Source organism: Eumetopias jubatus, unplaced genomic scaffold, assembly GCF_037043125.1.
Source record: "Eumetopias jubatus isolate StellerSeaLion01/CBP00866 unplaced genomic scaffold, mEumJub1_p1.0 scaffold_7, whole genome shotgun sequence".
Lineage (NCBI taxonomy): Eukaryota > Metazoa > Chordata > Mammalia > Carnivora > Otariidae > Eumetopias > Eumetopias jubatus.
In genome coordinates this window covers 114,093,263-114,116,386 of record NW_028274813.1, presented here as the reverse complement: position 1 = coordinate 114,116,386, position 23,124 = coordinate 114,093,263, and the positions used below count along the sequence as shown (strand labels likewise).

Sequence of the window (23,124 nt, the reverse complement as noted above, 5' to 3'; positions counted from 1 at the left end):
ACCTGGCTGGCGTATTTGGAAGAGCATATAACTCTTGATCTTGGGGTCATGAGTTCAAGACCCATCACTAAAAAAAATAAACTTAAATAAGCATGCTAATACACATAATCCATGATTGTTGTAGAAAAGATAGGAAATGCAGAGAAAAGGAAAAATTGTCACCTGTAGTGCTTCCCAGAAATAATTACTGATGACATTTCTAGACTTTTCTGTGCTTTTATAGGATTTGAAAGAGGGTATACAGGGCAAAATGGTCTGTAACTTATTTTGCTCAATTAGCAATATGTAGGTCTTCATCTTTTCATGACTGATATTTTATAGAGAATTATGACTGTCTTGTCATTTAGGTGTTTTCCATTTTCCACCGTTACTCCACTGTTGTTGCTAGTTAATAAAGCAAGTAGTTGGGAACAACCTAGATGTCCAGTCCACCGTGGGAATGGTTAATAGCAGCCTATTGTGTGAATTCCAGGTGGCATATCTTGGAGCCTGTAATAGTGAATCATAAATTATAAAAATACTGAATCAAATAAAAGGATACAAAGCTATGTGTACTATGATTACAGCTGTGTAATGAACAAAACTTGTATGTATTTACATAAGAAGGGCAGGTTCCTGTGGCCCAGAATAAGGTTTGTAGTTGGCCAAGCAGAGAGAGCTAACATGTCCTTGTTAGATCTGTTCCATGTACTTAATGATCTGACCCCAAATCGTCCACTTAGTTGTCTGCTTCTACTTTCAGCTATTTCTTTAGTTTCTAATCCATCACCTGTACTCTTTGCAGGACTGTTTTTTTTCTTCAGGGTTTTAAACCTATAAATGTTTATTAGAAGTTTACTGTGTGTTTTTTTGTGGTGAGTGGAATTACCATCCCCACCCACAATGACTTAACAATGGATTACATTGTGTGGTGAAGGCCTATGAAGGAATGGGTAGACTTACCCTATGGATAAGAATAGTTTTCAGAGTGGCAGACGGAATAGCAGAAACAAAGGCTTAGTAACCAAAAAAATTATGTCAGTGATCCTTTAAAACGTTCATATGGAGAACAAAATTTGATACTATTAACATTAAGCATAAGCAGCCCTTCAGATCCCCTGCCCACCCCTGAGCCCCAGCCTCCTGTCCATTTTGTTTCTGTGTACATCGTACACTGCTTTTTAAAAACTCAGCCACGTTGGGCGCCTGGGTGGCTCAGTTGGTTAAGCGACTGCCTTCAGCTCAGGTCATGATCCTGGAGTCCTGGGATCGAGTCCCGCATAGGGCTCCCTGCTTGGCAGGGAGTATGCTTCTCCCTCAGACCCTCCTGTCTCTCATGTGCGCGCGCGCGCGCTCTCTCTCTCTCTCTCTCTCTCTCTCTCTCTCTCTCATTCTCTCTCTCTCATTCTCTCAAATAAATAAAATCTAAAAATAAAAACTAAAAGCTCAGCCACGTTTAGCTCTCTGTGTATCCATTCAGACCCTCTTCTGTGCCTTTACATACATACGTGTGTATATATGGAAATAAATGACATTAGGCTGCACATTCTGCATCATGGTTTTTTTTCACTTAGTATGGCTTAGAATTTCTCTGTTTTGATTTATAGAGATCCAGCTCATTTTTTCAACTGCTTTGTCATACTTAAGAGTAAAAATGTACCATAGTTTAAAAAAAAAAAAATCATTCCTGGGGGGAAAAAATCTTGAAAAAAAGGGGGGCGGCGCCTGGGTGGCTCAGTCGTTGTCGTTAAGCGCCTGCCTTTGGCTCAGGTCATGATCGGGATCGAGCCCCGCATCAGGCTCCTTGCCCATCGGGAAGCCTGCTTCTCCCTCTCCCATTCTCCCTGCTTGTGTTCCCTCTCTGTGTCAAAAAAAAAAAAAAAAAAAACTTTAAAAAATAATTTTCAGAAAATCATTCCTGGGACACCCGGGTGGCTCAGGACACTCTAAGCATTTGACTCTTGATTTCCGCTCAGGTCATGATCTTGGGGTCTTGAGATTGAGTCCCATGTCCGGCGCACACTCAGTGTGGAGTCTGCTTGAGATTCTCTCCCTCTGCCCCTCCCCCCACTCACCCTTTTTCTGTCTCTCAAATAAATAGAATCTTAAAAAAAAAAAAAATTCTCTTCGCGGTGAACATTTAAACAATTTCCATTTTTTACTTCCTCAAATAGTGCTACATCCTAGTGCTTGTATCCTAGTGCACATATGTTAGAATTTGAAGTGGAGACCAAGAAATGAAATCACAGGGTCAAAGGATGTGTATATTATACATTTTAAATAAATATATATATATATATTCTTTTAAATTTTGTTTTAAGTAGGCTCCACACCCAACATGGGGCATGAACTCAGGACCCTTAGATCACAAGTCACATGCTCCACCAACTGAGCCGGCCAAATGTCCCTGAATGTTATATTTTAGTGGAGAATGCCATTTCACTCTCTACAGCCACAGGCTGTATATACTAGAGTACTCTTTTTCTTTTCTTTTAAGAATTTATTTTTTTATTTTTTTGAGAGAGCACGTGAGCAGGGGCAAGGGCAGAGGGAGAGAGGGATTCTTAAGCAGGCTCCATGCCCAGCCTGAGCCCGGTGCAGGGCTTAATCTCACGACCCTGAGATCATGACCCTGAGCAAAATCCAAAATCCGATACTCAACTGACTGAGCCACCCAGGCTCCCCTAGGGTGCACTTCTATAAGAGCATTTATTTCTCCATCCTTAGTTAACACTGGGTAGTAATCAAACTTCTTTATTTTGGCCATTTGGGTGGCTAGAAAATTACATTTTTCTGATTCATATTTCCCCATTCTCTATCATTGCCCATTTCTGTTTCCTTTTCTGTGTATTGCTTATTCATATCTTTCACCCTGTGTTTGGGAGGGATATATAGTTCTTTTTATGTACTTTTAAAAATAGGGTTTTCTCTGGTGTAGTTCTCTGAAATTGATTGGACTTCCCCTATATCCTTCAGTGGCCACCTGAGTGTCACTTCAATGACATGAAATCATTCTCAGCTCGCCGAGGAGCAATTGTTTATTCCCATAGTATACTGCCCATGTCTCTAGAATGTACCTTGGTAGTTACCTTAGTTGTAATGTAAATATAGCTGTTTTTATTCCTGTTTCCTTTACTAAATTGGGCTCCTCCAAACTAGAAACTGTGCTATCTTCTAAAGATACCTGATAAATAATAGACATTCAGTGACCATGTGTTGAATGAATGAAGTATAGGATATTGGTGAAGGAGATGTGTAGAAAGAGGGTCCAAATACTAGAGGATCCTCAGCCATACTAAGTAAAAGGTTTGAATTTTCCTGTGGTTGGTGAGTGGTGAAGCATTTTTAAGGACTATCCCACTGGATTTGAGCTTTGAGGATCAGTTTGGTAGCATTGAGTAAGGAGGAGCAGAGGAACCAGAGGTGTGTTTACAACTGGAGGCAGTTACCATTTGGGTGATGGATGTGGGCAGTCAAATAGAGACTAGTCAAGACTTGGGGAGTGGTTGCCCAGTTGCGAGAACCAGGGTAAACACATGGTTAAGGGCCTAACAAGACAGGTGACAGGTGGAGGAACCTGTTGGGGGTGAGATTAAATTCAGTTTTAAGTAGAAAGGAGACAGTCTCCTCAGTATCACTTTAAAGACTGATTTCCTTAAGCAGTAGGATAAATCTTGACACTCTAGGTCATCCTAGATCAGGTGGGGAGGAGCAAACTCCTAGGGACAGTTTTTTAAAATCTATTTTGGAAGTAACTGTGTTTGTATTTATGTTGCGTATATTATGTTCTTATCATGTTTTAAATTTTACTAGCAGGTAGGAATTTTTAAAGCTTCTCTGAAGGAACACTTGGAACCAGAACTGGCTTCTGGTCCTGTTTACTTACTGAATCAGTGGACTTGAGAAGTGAGAACTCTCATTTTTAGGTTTTTCCCTGTGTAAAATGAAGAAGGTTGAAATAGATGCTTCCTTGTAAAATGATCTTCTCCATGTGATTTGGACAGTAATCTTACCTGCAATAAGCCATTAGGATAAGGACATTGAAAATCTTGGGATTCTGACAGGGGAGGTCCCATGTGCCACCACCATTTGATAGTTTTTTATGCAAAGCATGACTTGTTTTTTGGCTCTAATCAGTGTATTGCTTTCATTTTTTTTTAAGATTTTATTTAATTGACAGAGAGAGAGAGAGGGAACACAAGCAGGGGGAGTGGGAGAGGGAGAAGCAGGCTTCCCGCCTAGCAGGGAGCCCCATGCGGGGCTCGATCCCAGGACCCTGGGATCATGACCTGAGCCGAAGGCAGTCGCTTAACCAACTGAGGCACCCAGGCGCCCCCAGTGTATTGCTTTTAAATAGGAATTTTTTAAAAAATCATAAATGTTAGAAATCAAAATTTTGAGAACTTCAAATATGATTGATACCATTACAGCAGATCACTTTGTTAATACGTTGATGCTTTGTATTCCTTACATCACAGTGTGTATGATGGCTTGGGTAGTCTTTTTATTTTAAGATTTTATTTTTAAGTAATCTCTACACCTAATATGGGGTTGAAACTTGCAATCCAGAGATCGACTATCACATGCTCTACGACTGAGCCAGCCAGGTGCCCCCTTGGGTGGTCATCTTTATGGCGGTAGAATTGATTGCTGCTCTCTGTTGGGTTCGATGTTTTCTGCTTCACTTTAGTATGAGAAGTTCCTTTTCCTTTTCCTTCTTTATTTCCTTTTCTTCTCTTTTTTCTTTCATGCTTGTTTTTGTATTAAGTTCCAAAAATGGGATTATCGGGTAAAATGGCATTGACATTTTCTGGTTCTGGCTTTATGCTATATTTCTTACCAATGAACAAAATAAGTTTAAAACACTCTTCCATTGATTATTGCTTCAGCTAATACAAGAGGTACGAAACATGAAATGGTACTTTTTGCTCTAACCTTTCATTGTGCTGGTAGCAAGATTGGACTTTTGCCTTTTTTATCACCTGTCTCCTAAACTTTGGAGTACCTGCCTCATCTCTTCAATTAGAGTGAAGTTTTATAACTTTATTGCCTCCCTACCTCCCAACCCTTGAGTAGCTAGGTTATAGGTTTGGAAGAGATGGTCTTTTGTTTACATCCTGGTTTCTTATTTGCAGCTTATGTTTATTCAGAGCCAGGGCCAGGTTCAGCTGACCATTGAGCTCCTGGACACGGAAGAGGAGAACTCCGATGACCCTGTAGAAGCAGAGGTACGGACAAGCATATTGCAGAAACTGTGTGCTTAGAGAGCGGCCCTGCCGAGAATCTGCCTCGTGACGGTTTCTAGAAGGCCAAGACAGCCTCAGGCGTGTTAAGGGTCAGAACCTGATGCTTAAAGTACAGGCCATTCCAGCCATGTGTTCCGCAGAAGGGAAGGGCTGCCTAGTGCTAGATATTTAGGGTTGATGGCAGTCTCATTTAGCCATCAGTAAAGCCATCTCTCAGGACAGCTCATGGTTGGCAACGTTCCTGTTTTTCTTCTAAAGTATAAGAAACCACACATGAGGTCCCATCTGCCCGGTATCATCTTGATTTTGTGTCATGTTTACTTTTTATTGGGATAGATGAAGCCAGGAGTTGTCAACCCCACAGAGTGGATAGAGTGAGTCGGTTATCAGAGCTAGGCCTAGCAGGTAATGTTAATGAGAGACGCGAGCCATGTGTATGATGTTGAGGGGCTATGGAAGGGAGGTTGTTGTTCTGTGGGAATACTGGCTCCTGGTTGCCAAATCTTTGAAAAAAAATTTTCTGAGATTCCAGAAATCCAGATTTTAATGTGAAAGATACTGATTTTCAGACATTTGCCACTGTATGTTTTCTTCTTTAACAACACCCTCTGTGGGGAAATAAAACTTGTCAGTGAGCCAGTCTCTACCCATTTATGACCTCTGATAACTTTTAAAGTATCTCAGACAAGCTTCGGGTTTTGTTACCTAACAGGAATTTAAAGCTGTCTGTCAATACCAAGTAACAGCATGTCATTATGGAAAGATATTTTTGATGTTAAAATTTAAGGGTTTCTGAAGTTTAGTCCTTGAATTTGCTAGACTACCTGAGGAGGATGGAGTCCAGTGTTTGTACTCTCTCTCCACCCCTGTTTTGTGTTTATAATCCTAGCGTTGGTCAGACTATGTGGAACGATACATGAATTCTGATACTACCTCTCCTGAGCTTCGTGAGCACCTGGCACGGAAACCAGTATTTCTCCCAAGGTGAGTGAACTGAGTCACAAATTGGCAGTATATACTTGCACAGGGTTGAGGAACAGAAAGTTAAATGACTTTCAGATCCTTGGTTTTCGCTTACTCAGTTCGTTGTTCTGTCTGCTGAATAGCAAGGACACTGAGGACACTAATTCAAGGTTTCTATGGCTGTTCTTCCATGAGCTTACCTGGAGCATGTGCCCCAAAGCATGAGAGAAGTGAGAGCTTTAGAGAATCAACGGTAACTTTCCTGTGTTGGAGAAGAGTATGTGGCGGAGTCTCCAAACCTTGATGATTCATGAGGAAGACTCACAAGGCTCAGCATGTAGTCATACTCACAGTGATGATTTACAGTGAAAGAATACAGAGCTAAATCAATATGGGGAGAAGGCGTCTGTGACAAAGTCAGAGGAAACCAGGTGCAAGCTTCCAAGAGTCCTCTTCTATTGCAGCTACGTGGGACACTCTTAATTCCTCCAAGCAACAAATGATGACAGTATGTTTGAAACACTGTCTACCAGGGAATCTCATTAGGAGACTCAGTGCCAGGGTTTTTTATTGGGTGATACTGTCTGCCTAGCATGTAACAAAATTCCAGACTCCCAGAAAGAAAGCAGGTTTTCAGATGAAACCACATATTTATGTGAACAGTTTAGGTACAGTGAGCCACTTTTATTGCTTAGGGAATGGTGGAAACTCTTCCCAAATCCAGGATTCCAGAACCCAGCCAAGTGACAACCTTGAAAGCAGACCTTTCAAAAGATAGCAGTCTTACCAAAAATAATAAGATACCTAGGAATAAATGTAACCAAAGAGGTGAAAGACCTATACTCTGAAAACTATAGAACATTGATGATGGAAATTGAGAAAGACAAAGAAGTAGAAACACATTCCATACTCATGGATTGGAAGAAGAAATATAATGTCTACACTACCTGATGCAGTCTATACATTTAATGCAATTCCTATCAAAATACCACCAGCATTTTTCACAGACCTAGAACAAATAATCCTAAAATTAGTATGGAACCACAAAAGACCCCGAATAGCCAAACAACGTTGAAAAAGAAAAGCTGGAGGTATCACAACTCCAGATTTGAAGTTATATTACAAAGCTGTAGTAATCAAAACAGTATGGTACTGGCACAAAAACAGACATGTAGATCAATAGAACAGAATAGAAAACCCATGATTATGTGGTCAATTAATTAAGCAGGGAAGAATATCCAATGGGAAAAAAACAGTCTCTTCAATAAATGGTGTTGGGAAAACTGGTCAGCTACATGCAAAAGAATGAAACTGGACCGCTTTTACACTATATACAAAAATAAATTCAAAGTGGATTTTAAAAGACCTACATATGAGACCTCAAACCATAAAAATCCTAGAAGAGAACTCAAGCAGTAATTTCTGTGACTCCCCTATAGCAACATTTTTCTAGATAAGTCTCCTGAGGCAAGGGAAACAAACTTTTGGGACTACATCAAAATAAAAAGCTCTGCACAGCAAAGGAAATAATCAAAACTAAAAGGCAACCTACAGAATGGGAGAAGATATTTGCAAATGACATATTTGATAAAGGGTTAGTATCCAAAATATCTAAAGTACTTACACAACTCAACACCCCCCAAAAACAAATAATCCAATTAAAAATGGGCAGGGGGCGCCTGGGTGGCTCAGTCGGTAAAGCGTCTGACTCTTTATTTTGGCTCAGGTCATGATCTTAAGGTCATGAGATCGAGCCCTGCGTCTAGCTCTACACCCAGCAGGGAGTCTGCTGGAGATTTTCTCTCTCCTTCTGCCCTCGTGCGCCGCCCCCCCCCCCATGAGTGCACTCGCTTGCTCTTCCTCTCTCTCTCAAATCTTGTAAAAAAACAAAACAAAAACGGGCAGTAGACATGAACACACATTGCTCCAAAGAAGACCTATAGGTTGCTGACAGGTAATATGAAAAGATGCTTAACATCACTGATCATCAGGGAAATGCAAATCAAAACTACAATGAGACATTGCCTTACACCTGTCAGAATGGCTAACATCAAAAAATACAAGAAATATCATGCTGGCAAGGATGTGGAAAAAAAGGCACCCTCTTGCACTGTTGGTGGGAATGCAAACTGGTGCAGCTACTGTGGAAAACAGTACGGAGGTACCTCAAAAAGTTAAAAATAGAACTGCCCTGTGATCCAGGAATTGCTCTACTGGGTATTTACCCAAAGAATACAAAAACACTAGGTCAAAGGGATACATGCACCCCTATTTTTAGAGCAGCATTATCTACAATAGCCAAGATATGGAAGCAGCCTGTGTCCATCGATAGAAAAATGGATAAAGAAGATGTGTATATATACAATGGAATATTCAGCCATAAGAAGGAATGAAATCTTGCCATTTGCAACAACATGGGTGGAGCTAGAGGGTATTATAGAGTATAAGCTAAGTGAAATAAGTCAGTCAGAGAAAGACAAATACCATATGAATTCACTCATATGTGGAATTTAAGAAATAAACCAGCCATAGCTGGTTTATTATTTCCCACACAGGGGAAAGAAGAGAGAGACAAACCGAGAAACAGACTCATTTAACTAGAAAACAAACTGGTGGTCACCAGAGGAGGTGGGTGGGGGAGTGGGTGACATCGGTGATGGGGATTAAGGAGGACACTTGTTGAGATGAGCACTGGGTGATGTATGGAAGTGTTGAATCACTATATTGTACATCTGCAGCTAATACAACACTGTGTGTTAACTATATTAGAATTACATTTTTAAAAAATAAAGTAGAGCTCTCTTTTGAAGATAATAGGGAAAACCCACAAAAGATAGCAGTCTTAGGTCTGCTATATTCACTTCACAGAATTTTTAAAATTTCCTCCCTATTTATGGGCAGTATATTGTTGGTCCTCTATCTGAGGATGAAAATGGAGTTTCAGAAGTAGAAAAGAGGTTTTGCTGTAGTAGAGTAGCTTTCTTCCTTCCCAGAAGCTCATAATTGAAATCCCAGGTCTTAACATTTCCAGAAAGGTATTATCCCAATAAAGATGGTCACCCACTTAGGATAGTTTGACTTAAATGATTTTTGGACTTTACAGTGATACAAAAGTGAGACACGCTCACTAAAAACCATTTTGAATTTGGAATTGGGTCTTCTCCCAGGCTAGTGATCTGTGGTATGATCCTCTTGCGATGCTGGGCAGGGGCCCCAACTCCTGGTCAGCCTTATGAGCACGAGGGTCAAGAACTGACACACTTAGGGCGCCTGGGTGGCTCAGTTGGTTAAGCGACTGCCTTCGGCTCAGGTCATGATCTTGGAGTCCCGGGATCGAGTCCCGCATCGGGCTCTCTGCTCAGCAGGGAGTCTGCTTCTCCCTCTGACCCTCCCCCCTCTCATGCAGTCTCTCTCTCATTCTCACTCTCTCAAAATAAATAATAAATAAATCTTTAAAAAAAAAAAAAAAAAAACTGACACACTTAGCACCGTTCTCTACCCATACAGCCACTTCGTTTTCATTTTCCAGACAGTAGTCAATAAATTACATGATATATGCAACATTTTATTACAAAATAGGCTTTGTGTTAGATGATCTTGCCCCTTTGTAGGCTAAAGTGTGTTCTGAGCACTTTAAAGTGGGCTAGGCTAAGCTGTGATGTTCATTCAGTAGGTTAGGTTTATAAAATGCATTTTTGACTTACAATATTTTTAACTTCTTATCGGGATGTAACCCCTAAGTCAAGGAAGATCTGTGTGTTGTTACTATTAGACTGAGTTCTAGTCAGAACATGGAAAGGGGGTGTGTGAGCAGAAGGGTCCTGCCAGCCTCCTCATTTCTTGGTTCATTTGGCGGACTTTGAGCAGCTGCTCTGTGCCAGGCCTCTCTTCAACAAAACAGACTTCGTCTCCAGGTTTATGAACTAGTACTGTAAACGTATCCTGTATTTCTCACCAGGTTGGCCAAGTTTTTGAAAGATTTATAACCTGTGTTGTAGAGGGTGTGGGCTAGGAAAGCACTTTCATATTCTGTGGGGAAAATAGAAATTGATACAATCATTCTGGGGCCAGGGCAATTAAAATGTATGGGAACTTTACCCACAGCTTTGGTTTCTTATCATTTGCCTTACAGCTATTATAGCTGAGGTTCTCAGTCTTTTTGGCTTTGAGATCCCTTATATTCCTAGAGACTGAATATTCCAAAAAGCTTTTGTTTATATGGATTATATCAGGTTGCATTTTTTTAAATATTTATTTGGGGGGGGAGTGTATGAGTGGGGGAGGGGCAAAGAGAGAGGAAGAGAATCTCAAGCAGATCCCCACTGAGCACGGAGCCCCGGGCCTGGCCTCCATCTCATGACCCTGATATCATGACCTGAGCCAAAACCAAGAGTCCGACACTCAACCAACTGAGCTACCCAGGCGCCTCTTCATTGTTTTTTTTTTTTAAGACTTTATTTGACAGGGAGAGGGAACACAAGAAGGGAGGAGTGGGAGAGGGAGAAGCAGGCTTCCTGCTGAGCAAGGAGCCGGACATGGGGCTCGATCCCAGGACCCCGGGATCATGACCTGAGCCGAAGGCAGACGCTTAATGACTGAGCCACCCAGGTGCCCCATTGTTCATTTTTTGAGAAAATAGCTGCCGGCACATACTCCAGGATGGCTAGTGCATTGTTCTTTCAGGTAAAAAGAGTGATCCATTTGCCACTCAGGCAGTGCTCGAGTGCTTCCCTTTAAGAATCCCATAGTGTTTTGGCACACTAGGGTGCTGTATGTGTAGTTCCCATTTTCCCACATAGCATATTAAAAGGATGTGAACCTAAGGGGCTGGGATTTGAAAAATATGTTACTGCTTCATCAAGGATGTGTATTATTGTTGTTGTTGTTTTTAAGTTTTATTTTTTTAGGGATGCTTGGGTGGCTCAGTTAAGCGTCTGCCTTCGGCTCAGGTTCCTGGGATCGAGTCCCGCATTGGGCTCCCTGCTCAGCGGGGGACCTGCTTCTCCCTCTGCCTGCCACTCCCCCTGCTTGTGTTCTCTCTCTCTGGCAAATAAATAAAATCTTTTAAAAAACAAAAAAGATTGATTTTTTTATTTGAGAGAGAGAGAGAGCAAGGAGAGGGAGAGAGAAACTTAGACTCTATGTTGATCACGGAACCCATCAGAGGGCTCAATCTTACAACTCTTGAGATCACGACCTGAGCTAAAACCAAGAGTTGGATACTTAACTGACTGCGCCACCGAGACGTCCCCATCATGGACATTCTTAAGTGAAACCAGCTTACCTCATTTTTTTTTTTTTTAAGATTTTATTTATTTATTTGAGAGAGCATGAGCAGGGGGAGAGGCAGAGGGAGAAGCAGACTCCCCACTGAGCTCGATCCCAGGACCCCGGGATCATGAAGTGAGCCAAAGGCAGACACTTAACTGACTGAGCTACACAGTGCCCCCAGCTTTCCTCTTTTAATTGCCAGAGCATGGCCAGAGAATATAAAGGTTTCTAAGGACAGTTTGGTGCCAACAGCATTTTTATTCACCATTACTTTTGCACTGCCAGTGTAAATGTTAACATAGGAAAATAAGTTTTCTATATATGTTTCAGTATTACTATGTTTTAGTATTATTATGAAAATAGTTTTGATCTCATAGATCTCCTGAAGAGAGTCTTGGGGGCCCCCAAGGGTCCTTGGACCAAAGAACTGCTGTCCTACGGAAATACATGTATACAAAGATATTCACTGAAGCAGCGTTTTTTCATAGCAAAGTATTAGAAACAATATAATTGTCTGGCTGACAAGCTTTCTTCTAATTGCTTTTGGAGAGAATTCAGCTCTAAATACCTGCCAGGGCATCCATTGATGTGAATTGTCTTCTTAACTGTGTAGGTAGAATACAGAAGTTATGTACCATCTCTGCGGGGGGGATTGAAAAAATACGCAAATAATCATCTTTGCTCCGTGGTTCAGGTGAGGAGCCCTGATTGATTCCTATTAAGGAATGGTTCAATTAAGGCATGTTACTCTGCAGCAATTCAAGAGAATGTGACAAATCTTTGGTGAAATGAAAGAAATCTTCACATTAAGTGAAAAGTGGAGAATAATAAAATCTTTATAGTATGATCCTGTTTTGTCTTTAAAAGCATCCCAAAGCAGAACTATAGTGAGTGATTACGTATGTGAATTCAGAGAGGCCTAGAAGGTTTAAAATCAAAACTATCAGTGGCTACCTCTGCCAAGGCACATGGGATTCAGAGAATCTGGGGTAGGAGATGGTTAAAGATTTCTACTTTATATTCTATGTATTTCTGCATTTGAAACTTTTTTTAACAATGAAACCATTGGAGATATATATATAGATACATGTAACTAAAATTGTGATAACTGCTATAAAGGCATACGAGGAGAACCCCTTTGAGGGGACTCATAGGAATCTGCATCTGGAGGAGCTCTGATCCTGCAGGGCTTCTCTGCTTTGTAGGAATCTGAGGCGGATCCGGAAATGTCAGCGTGGTCGAGAACAGCAGGAAAAGGAAGGGAAGGAAGGAAACAGCAAGAAGACCATGGAGAATGTGGATAGCCTGGATAAACTGGAGTGTAGATTCAAGTTGAATTCCTACAAGATGGTGTATGTGATCAAGTCAGAGGACTACATGTATCGGAGAACTGCCTTGCTCCGGGCTCATCAGGTAAAAACCGGTCACTGGAATTTCTCCATACTTCTCCCTCCCCTGCCAGACCCAGGCCTACTACAGAGGTTCCTGACTGTTTCTCTCCCTTTATGAGAACCACCTCTTGGATTTGAGAATTGTTGAGTAAGCAGGTGTATTAGTCTATTAAAGATGTCAGAACAAAGGTCCACAGACTGTGTGCCTTAAACAACAGAAATTTATTGTCCTACAATTCTGGAGGCTAAAAGTCAAAAATTGAAGTGTGGCAGAGTTGGTTTGAAGCAGGGCTGTGAGGGAGAATCTTTTCCATGCCTCTCCTCGCACCTGGTGTTTTGCTGGCAGTCTTTGGCCTTCCTTGGCATGCAGGTCTCCGCCTTCATCTTCTTCACATTGCGTTTTCCCTGTGTGCCTGTGTCCAGTGTCCCCCCTTTTAAAGGGGGCCGGTCATACTGGACTCTAGGTCTACCCTACTACAGTCTGACTGCATCTTAACTGATTACATCTGCCACAACTTTATTTCTAAGTCAGGTCACATTCTGAGGTACTGGGGGGAGGACTTCAGCACAGTGATTTGCAGGGGACACAGTTCAACCCACAAGAGCCAGTGACACCTCAGCGAAGCTACTCCCAGCTTTTGCATTTCAAGTGGTATTGCTTATGAATTCTCTTTGTTCTCACATGCTGTCTCAATTGTGAAAGCTTCCTGGGGCAATTTTGTAGCAGGATTGTACCAGGCCCTGGGGCACAATCAGGAAGGAGAGAAACTAGGTGAAGTGATCATGGGGAGCTGGCATTCAGGCCCTGTTTGTGTGGTGGGGGAGACCTCCCTTAGGAGGTGACGCTTGAGGTTGGAACAGTGACCAGGATCCAGCCTGGTGAGGACTTGAGGGTTGGTGCTTTCTAGATGAAGGAAACCAGCAAATGCAATGCCGGAAGGGAGGAAAGGACTCAGCATGTTTGAGAAACTAGAAGCATCAGTGTGACTTGAGCCGGAGGGAGAGTGGCATACTTGGAGTTGAGGGGTGGGCAGAGACATCATCACTAGTCTCATAGACTGTGGTTTGGATTTTGTTTGCAGTACATGGGGACATTGTTGACAGGATGGCTTGGACTGCTGTCCATCCCAGTGGGGACGATTTGGGGCATGAAGTTGGAAAGACAGAGAATGCTCAAAAGATGCTCTTGTCCAAGTGAGATGTAACTGAGGGTGGCAGTGAAATTGTAAGAATTAGATCAAAGGTACAATTTGGAGATAACAGTTGTCAGGATGTGGAAATGATCGGATGTGAGTAGGTAAGAGAAAGTAGAACATCAAAGATGATGCCTGGTCTTGTTTTGTTTTGTTTTTGTTTGTTTCTGCTTGAGTAAATAGGCAGTTTAGGGGTATAATCTGTTAGGAAGGGGGGTTGGGGGCACATCAAGCCTGTGTTTTGAACTGCTGAAGTTTGAAAGGACTAGAGATCATACAAATAGGAGATGTTGGATAGACCTCTCATGATGCTGTGTGTTGTATGTCTGATGCACATTATTTGAGGACCTGGGTAATACCTAATTCATCTTTGCATCGCCTACTCTGCCTCACACATAGGCACTGATAAACATTTACTGGATGGGTAGGTAGGAACATAAACCTCCCCTGAAGGTCTGCCGTGTCCCATGCCCTGCTGGGCAAGGTCGGGTAATACCCTGAAGGGAAGGTAGGTTTTAAGCCCTTTGCCTTGCTCTTAGTAGGAGTGGATTTCCACGCTGACAGAATGACCTAATAGCTGCAACTCATTGTGTCTCATTCAGGTACATTAGAAGCAGCTGGGCTGCTAGTTTAAAAATGCAGATTGAGGAAAACGAGGAAATCTGTATTTTTATCAGATTCCCTAGTTGATACTAATGAATGCTAAAAATGAGAACTACTAAGCTCGTTCTGCTCAGACCCCATGTTGGCATTTCTGAAGGGGCTTTACGGGTTCCAACTCTTTACATGCTCTGTGTTTTTAGTCTCTTTCAGTTTTCTTTAAACAGAGACTCCTAACTAACCGGTAGTATCAAAGGCTTGACCCCACATCCTTTCCTCTGCTACTTTAGGAGAAAATTAGGCTTTGTATTTGAAGAGGTGTTTGTTTGTTTTGTTTTGTTTTGTTCATTGTTGGTTTTGTTTTTTTTTCTTGCTCTGTTTTGCAGTCCCATGAACGTGTAAGCAAGCGGCTACATCAGAGGTTCCAGGCCTGGGTAGATAAATGGACCAAGGAGCATGTGCCCCGTGAAATGGCAGCAGAGACCAGCAAGTGGCTCATGGGTGAGGGGCTGGAGGGCCTGGTGCCCTGTACCACCACCTGTGACACAGAGACCCTGCACTTTGTGAGCATTAACAAGTACCGTGTCAAATATGGCACAGTGTTCAAAGCCCCGTAACTGCAAAGCCAGAGCAGATAACTTGAGGGGGGTGTGTGTGGGGAGCGCGTGCACTCACGCACACTGAAGAAACAAGGAAGATGCCTTTCAAGCCTCACTGGGCCTCTCTGGGACATGGCCACCTGATCAGTGTGTGGCTGGTGCAACCTGGCACCAAGTGGGCTACATATAAGGAACATGGATACCTTACAAAGCCAGAGCTGGAACTTTTCCCAAGGGGTTTGGGGTCTTAGCCTGCCCTGGAGGGGAAGGAAATCCATGCAAGCACAGAGACATGCAGCTTGCTTGCACACACCAGCAGAGCCAAGACTGGAGTCTCCTGGGGCCTGACCTTCGATGAAGGAGCCAGATGCTGTTCACACCTTGACTGGATGGGCGTGCACTGACAGACTGGGGAAGGACTCACCGCTCAGATGGATTGTAACTCTGATGGTCACTGCTCCTCTCCTCTCCCCCCAAAAGGAAAAAAAAACTGGATTTGATTTTTTTTTCCCCCCTCCTGGTCACTCGAGCACATCTAGATCACCCATTAGATTTTATCTGGGACCTGCAGTTTGGCTTTGGGATTGATCATCTTGTGGGTTTTTCCTGACAAATCCCTCGCTGCCCACCCTTTACACTCTCCTCTGGTTCTCAACCTCAGCAAGTTCAAATCCGTCGTCCTTTTTAGCTCCCGTGGAACTGTTTTGTACCTGCTTCTTTACTAGTCTACCCTAGTGCCATCCACCAGCTTTACTCTCTGACACACACACACACAGACACACACGCACACAATTTTAACTTGGTTTTTCTTTTTCTTTTTTTTTGTAAATAATGTACATACTGTCGATTTTTTATTAAAAGAAATATGCTTTGATGTGCTAGCATAACTGCTCTAGCTTCTTGTGTACCATAGTTCTATGTGGCTTCAGATTTAGTACCTATGAACAGATGTACAAGACATTTATTACACTTTTTACCAAAGGGAGTTACTGTTGTAGTACTTTTGTGTAAAACTTGTCTTCCCCCTTGCCCCAGCTTTTTTTTTTCTTTTTCTTTCTTTCTCTTTCTTTTCCTTCCTTCCTTTCTGTCTTTCTTGTTTTCTTTCTCTCTCTCTCTCTTTCTTTCTTTCCTTTTTTTTTGTAAATAAATAAAGCTTGGTTCTTACTTAAGGAATGAACTCTCAACCCAAGTCCCTTGTCCTCACCAGAGAACTATTGTGGAGCAGGGATTTGGGCTTCAGTTCCTTACCCTCGGCACAAACAGGAATTTGCTTTAAATAGTTACCAGTTCATTGCACTTGTCCCAAATCAAAATATTCCAAATTTTTAAAATAGAATACTTGATTCTTTTAGTACATGTTTTTCCCCTTATTTCAACTGTTTGGAAATATTTTCTATTTGGGTAGTTGTCCGGCTATTTGGTTTGCATTTCTCTGTGTTGTTTTTCTTATCCTTAATTGGAAATGGGGGTGAACAACTTAAATACCAAACCAGTATTTGAAAGAAATGTGTACAAGGTGTGTAGTATAAATGGGGCTGGGAGAGAGAAGATTTGCTACATTATTAGCAACTGCAAATGGAATATATATATTTTTTAATTACATAAATTTAGACCGGCAGACCAGACATTTAAACTGAGTGATTAGGAGTTTTATATGTCTTCACCCTGGAGTTTCTGAACAAAGACCAACAACCTCTCCCAGTACTCTGGTAGATTTATTCTCCATCAACCATTGCCCTAGTCTCAGTTGTAAAGTAACCAACAGTGTTTTGTGTGGTTTTGTTCGCCTAAAAACCCCCAACACTGCCACCAAAGACTACAAATTTGGCGGCTTCTGAACTTTAAAAACACATGGTATAGACTTCTCCAATTTTAGACCTTTTTGTTGCAGGGGAAAAGGAGAGACTGAGCCCCAAAGTGTAGGGGGTGGTAAAAGAGCCTTGTGGGAGGAGATTGTAGGGTGAAGGTGGCGCCAGTGCCGGACTTGGAGGTACAGTGATACATATTGATTGAGGGGAAAGATCTTCGGGTTTTCCCAGATTAGCTCACCTATCGCCCTCTGCTCACTCAAGAAAGGTCATGTTTGACTTGGAATTATGGGAGAAATTGATGGGGTCTGACCAGGGGCAGCCCCAGCTGTTAGCTGTTCTTGCACTGTTACGTCCAGACCTACCTGCCTGCAGGTCAGGATCTGGTTTCAGGGCCAAGTTCAGGAGAAAATGCAACCCATCAGGGCAACCAAAAGAAGAGGGAGCTTCACCTACAGCCAAGGTTTTCACAAGCACCATCTTGATGCCTCCGGCCTTCTGAAAACTGAACTCCCAACTCAGCCCAACGTGTTGTAGCAGCGAGTTATCTTTAGTTTAAATCACGTTTGGTATTCTGTACTTAGTCATCTTTCCCTGTGATTTGCACTTGAAATGTGAACTTGGTCAGTATTTTCATTAAAATACCAGGGCTAATGTGTATATACTTTATTCTTAGTAATGACTTTATAGACAAACACTGCTTGGCAATCCTAGAAGGGGGAAAAAGAAACTGCCAAGACTACTAGGGTAAAGATGAAATTGGAGGTGTTTCTGGCATTGTGGCTTTTCTGAACTCTCCAGTCCTGTGTGGTGAAATGTTATTCAAATGGGATCTTGAATGCTATGACTGATTGCCATCACATCAAAATATTCTCAGGGTTTCTGGTGATGACAGCTATATACACAAAATATGTAAGAGGCGGCTCCGGTTCTTGCGGTGCAAAGCCCTCCCTATTTAACACATGTCTGCCGATCAGCTTCAAAGCACAGGTCCTGGCTCCTGGCTCTTCCCACGTTAAGCAGGTTTTCGAGATAGCACCAGAGGTCTGGCTGGGCCTGGAGAACTAGCCGGTTCCCGCTTGTGGCTTCTGAGCCCGGGTGACCTGCGTCTGCAACAGCTGGGGCTCCCGCCTGTCCTGCCTAAAGTCCCCGGTCTCTGTGTCGGGACTTTCGGAGAATCTAGGCGTCAAACTTGCCGTTCTACTTAGGGATTTGCCCAGTGGCTCGCCGGTTCGGAAGAGCTGGAGGAGAGCCTCGGAAACCGCATTCTTGGCTCTCAGCTGCCCGCTCAAAGTTCAGCGCGGCGGGGCTTCCGAGAGCCGCCAGTGTTCCAAGAAAAGCTGCCCGGGGACTGAAAGACGCCTTTCGGACGCCGGAACCTTTGGTTCCCGGCTGTGGGCCCCACCGGCAGCGGCAGGGGCCTTCCGGGGAGAGGAGCGGGCGCGCGGCGATGGCGGCGGCGCCGGCCCTGAAGCACTGGCGCACTACGCTGGAGCGGGTGGAGAAATTCGTGTCTCCGCTCTACTTTACGGACTGTAACCTCCGCGGCAGGTGGGGGCCCCCTCGCCCAGCGCGCCGGCCCGCCGCGTCCGCGCGCGCCAGCCTTCCCTTCCGGAAGGAAACCCAAGCCGCGGCCACCCGGGCTGAGGGACGAAGTGCCCGCCGCGGACAGGGCAGGGGTCTGGGAGGAGGGGTGGGGAGAGGCTGTGCTGGGGGGCAGCTTTCTCGGCGGCGGATCGAGGGAACGCGCATCCCCATTGCCAACTGGCCCGCGGGCGGAACGGGGGCGGCCTCGAGCGCGCGCCTACCCGCTCCTCCCGCCCAGGCTCTTCGGGGACAGCTGCCCGGTGGCCGCGCTCTCTAGCTTCCAGACGCCCGAGCGGCTTCCCTACCAGGAGGCGGTGCAGCAGGAGTTCCGCCCCGCGCAGATCGGCGACAGCTTCGGCCCCACGTGGGTAACGCCCGGAGGGAAGGCGGGGCCCGCGGGCAGCCCCCTCCGTCGCTCCCTGGCTCGAAGGGCCACACCTCCACTGTCGTCCCCGGTCCTAGACAGCCACTCGGGGCAGAGCAGCACCCTCTGCTGGAAGCAGCTCCCTGGTCCCTCATTTTCATGGAAGAGTTTTTATCCCCCCGCCCCTGCCTTCTCGCAGCACCTAGACACCCCTCAGGAAGACACTCTAGGACGGATCACAGACCCCTGACTTGTTTGCCTTTTCCCCTCACCTTGCTGCACACGTTGTTGCTCCTTTCTTGTGGATCCAAGATGAATACCTTGTGATGCTGTGGATGCTTGGAGAAAGTCTCAAGTCCCCGCTGACCCTTAATCCAAGGCAAAAGGAAAAGGGCTTCGACCCCTAGGCCCATCCCATTGGCTGTCTTGCAGGTGGTGGACCTGCTGGTTTCGGGTAGAGCTGACCATCCCGGAGGCATGGGTGGGTCAGGAAGTTCACCTTCGCTGGGAAAGTGATGGAGAAGGCCTGGTGTGGCGAGATGGAGAACCGGTCCAGGTGAGTAGCCCTAGGGATGGGTTTGGCCCCCTTTCAACCCAGGTCTGTGAAGAAGGCACAGCTTAGTGGCTCTTCCTGCAGGGTATCAGAATTTCAGGACTGGGGAAGTTGCCACTTGGGCCCTCGTGTGATAGGTCCCTCTCATATTGGAAGGTTGAATGGATGGCTTATGGGTCTTAACATAATCATAGTGCTAAACCAACCCTGCCACTGACTGGCCACTTTCTCATTCTGGCCTGAAAATAGTTGCTAACTGAGTACAATAATAATAGGTACAGCAGATCCATTTATTAACCCTCTACTAGGTGCCAGGTGCCAGGCTAGTGGCTTTGCAGACCATATCACTTTTTAGTTGGTTTTTGTTGTTGTTGTTTTGTTTTCTTAGAGGGGGGAGGGGGAGAGGGAGAGAAAGAATCTCAAGCAGAATAAGCACTGAGTGTGGAGCCCAACATGGGGCTCAGTCTCACAACCCTGAGATCATGACCTGAGCTGAAATCAAGAGTCGGACGCTTAACTGACTGAACCACCCAGGCGCCCCTATTTTTAGTATTTAATAGACCAGTTTTTATTATATATAGCATATACTTATGGGGGAAAACTTTGAAACAGTTCTGTATGGTATAAAGTAAAAATTCAAGTCCTCTTGCCCTTAAGTAATGGATCTCTCCCTATCACAGCATCCCCAGTTTCCCAGATATACCAACAATTAAGTGTCTTGTTTATGAATCCACCCATATCAGGTTTAATCTTTATAATCATATGTGGTGGGTCTTTATGCCCATTTACAGATAAAGAAACTAAAATATACAGAGGTCAGTTCATTTGCTCAGCTTCCATTCCAGCTAGACTAACTTCCCATCTCAGGGTAGGACTGTTGTTCTTTTGGTATGGAAAGATGGTAAACTCCTCCCCCTCCCCTCTTTCCTTTTATTGGCTCAGCAGAGGTCTCCTGAGTGCCCTCTCTGGGCCAGGCCCCATGCTAAGCGCTTGGGATATAGCAAGGAATGAGGCAGCCCTGCATCTGACTTTACATAGAGTTCCCCTTCAGATACTTACTCAGTGATACAGGGGCCACCAGAAGCCAAACCCACGCTTCATGGTACCTGCCAAGACCCTTCCCATAAGATCAGGGGCTTTTGTGAAAGCTGGCAAACAGGTGCCATTTGGTGATCCTGGCACTTGGGCTGCGGTGGGGTTTGGGAACGGGCTACCAGGGGTCCCTGATTTGCCAATCTTGGCCTTGAGTAGGAGAGAGGAGCCAGGCTGGGGACTAGGTGGAGAGACCTGGCCTCCCTCGGCTTATATATTTCACCTGAACTGTCCAAAAGCCTCAGGCCCTATCTCTTTCATTCCACTCCCCACCAGGGTTTGACCACAGAGGGGGAGAAGACCAGCTACGTCCTGACTGACAGGCTGGAGGAAGGAGACCCCCGGAGGTGAGGGAGTCCCCGTGCCCTGGTTAACCATGCTGGGGGGCAGGGGCCCCAGTGGGTGAGGAGGAGCTGAGGCCCAGAGTGACCCAAAACGCCCACCTCCAACACAGGCATCCTCAAATCTCACAGTTTGTTTTTAAAGAGTAGGGGTTCCCCCCTGCCCCGACTAGAAAGATACTGTCTGCCTTCTTGTGGTAAATACAAGAAAGCACAAAGAAGTAAATGACTTCCATTATCCCACTACCTAGAGGTGAGCATTAACATTTCAGCACTCACCTCAGGAACTCACTCAGGTGTAGTTCTTACTAGTTAAGGTTGTATTTCTTTGATAATTTGCACCTGATTTTTTCGTCCCATATTATGGGCATTTTATGACACCATTCAGAACTCAGACATAGTATTACTGTATTTCTAATATTTATTGAACACTGTAGCTGGTGCTTCCAGATACTAGCACTGTGGTAGTGAGTAATGTGGTCCTTGACAGCAAGGGGGACTCACAGAACTTATATGATTACAAAACTGATGAGGACTATGAAAGCAGACACCAGGAGCTCAGTATGGGCAGCTGTCCCAGACTTAGGAGAGGGGTGGCAGGAGGGTCAGGGAAGGCTTCTCCCAGGAAGTCCCGTTTGCTCTCCGAAGACTGAATAGAACAACAACACAGGCTACCATGCAGCTCCAGAGAATGGCCTGCCCTGTGCTGGCTGCTGGATCTTTGCTCTCCTGAAAGACTGGACCTGGGGGATCCAAACACGTTTTTTGTATGCGAAGAGGGTTCTGAGACCAAGGCAGTGCTTCGTTTTTTTGTTTTTTTGTTTTTTTGTTTTTCCAAGGCAGTGCTTCATAAAGACAGTTGTGGAAATGGAAATAAAAGGCTGGGCAGCAGCATAATTCACACGGTTCCCAGCTTGGCTACTTATTGCCCCTGCCCGAGGCAGAACGCTCATCAGCAGAACAGGACCCTCTTGCACAGACCCTGACATACTGTGGGATCTTCTGGGGGGTGGACCCCGCAGGCGAACAGGGATGGGTCAGTGGATGCCTCCTTGGTCCTCCCTCCCCAAGCCCCCCCTGCCAATCCGTTGGCCTGAGGCTGCCTCCCCACATTTGTAGCCTGACCATCTATGTGGAAGTAGCCTGCAATGGGCTCCTGGGGGCCGGGAAGGGAACCATGATCGCAGCCCCTGACCCAGAGAAGATGTTCCAAGTGAGCCGGGCTGAGCTGGCTGTGTTCTGCCGGGATGTCCACAGACTCCTGGTGGATCTGGAGCTGCTGCTGGGCATAGCCAAGGTAATCGACACCCCTTCCCCACCCGCTCGCTCTAGAGCCCTTCCCAGCGCCTGTCCCCCGCCCCCCCCAGTCCCCGGGGGGCAGGTTGTATCTTGGGTTGGAGAGTTGGGAGTCTGGGAATCCAGAAGAGGGAGTGTATTTCTGCCTGCTTGAGTATTGAAAGGATTTCCCTCTGTAAAGGGGAGGAGGAAGACAGTACTAAGCAGGGGGAACCAGAAGGAGCAAAGGGTTGGAGGTAGGGAAGAGCTCTGCTGAGAACCATTGAGATGTCAGCTGGGGCCGAGTTCTGGAGACTCCCCTTGCTCCAGACGGAGATTAAGGGGCAGAACCCTGCTGCAGGGCCTTGGGGAAGACAACCAGCGCAGCTTCCAGGCCCTGTACACAGCCAACCAGATGGTGAATGTGTGTGACCCTGCCCAGCCCGAGACCTTCCCGGTGGCCCAGGCCCTGGCCTCCAGGTTCTTTGGCCAACGTGGAGGAGAAAGTGAACATACCATCCATGCCATGGGGCACTGCCACATTGATACAGGTAGGGCAGTGGCTGGGTGGGTTGGCTGGGCAAGGCAGGAGTGCCCTGGAAGCACTGCATTGTCCCCAGCAAGCTCTTGTCCCTCTGGGACCTCAGTTTTCCCCATTTATAAAATGGGCTTCACTAGGTGTGGCTTCATTTATTCTTTCAACAAAATCTGAGGCCCCACGTGGCCCTTGCTAGATATTGGGAGGTAGGCCTATAGAGACTGATGGCTGTAAAATAGGCAGACAGGGTTGGGGCCATGATGGAGGCACTTAACCCTAATGGGTCAGGAGGACTCAGAGAGGCTCCATGGAGGAGGTGACCTT

At 45.1% G+C, this 23,124-nt stretch overlaps 2 protein-coding genes across 5 annotated transcripts in view; both read left to right on the top strand.

The window, feature by feature from the left end:
* SIN3A (SIN3 transcription regulator family member A) overlaps positions 1-17,710 on the top strand; it is a 71,090-nt gene extending 53,380 nt beyond the window's left edge. For all 3 annotated transcript variants that reach the window (XM_028100031.2, XM_028100029.2, XM_028100030.2), the window contains exons 18-21: positions 5,115-5,207; positions 6,115-6,209; positions 12,665-12,872; positions 15,030-17,710. In XM_028100031.2, the coding sequence (XP_027955832.1) occupies positions 5,115-5,207; positions 6,115-6,209; positions 12,665-12,872; positions 15,030-15,260 (627 nt within the window). In that variant the 3' untranslated portion in view covers positions 15,261-17,710. The remainder of the gene's footprint in view (positions 1-5,114; positions 5,208-6,114; positions 6,210-12,664; positions 12,873-15,029) is intronic.
* Positions 17,711-18,453: 743 nt separating this feature from the next.
* The window catches only part of MAN2C1 (mannosidase alpha class 2C member 1), an 11,972-nt gene continuing 7,301 nt past the window's right edge, over positions 18,454-23,124 (top strand). For both annotated transcript variants that reach the window (XM_028099995.2, XM_028099994.2), the window contains exons 1-6: positions 18,454-18,601; positions 18,876-19,001; positions 19,434-19,557; positions 20,923-20,993; positions 22,107-22,284; positions 22,624-22,813. In XM_028099995.2, coding sequence (XP_027955796.1) covers positions 18,501-18,601; positions 18,876-19,001; positions 19,434-19,557; positions 20,923-20,993; positions 22,107-22,284; positions 22,624-22,813 — 790 coding nt within the window. In that variant the 5' untranslated portion in view covers positions 18,454-18,500. The remainder of the gene's footprint in view (positions 18,602-18,875; positions 19,002-19,433; positions 19,558-20,922; positions 20,994-22,106; positions 22,285-22,623; positions 22,814-23,124) is intronic.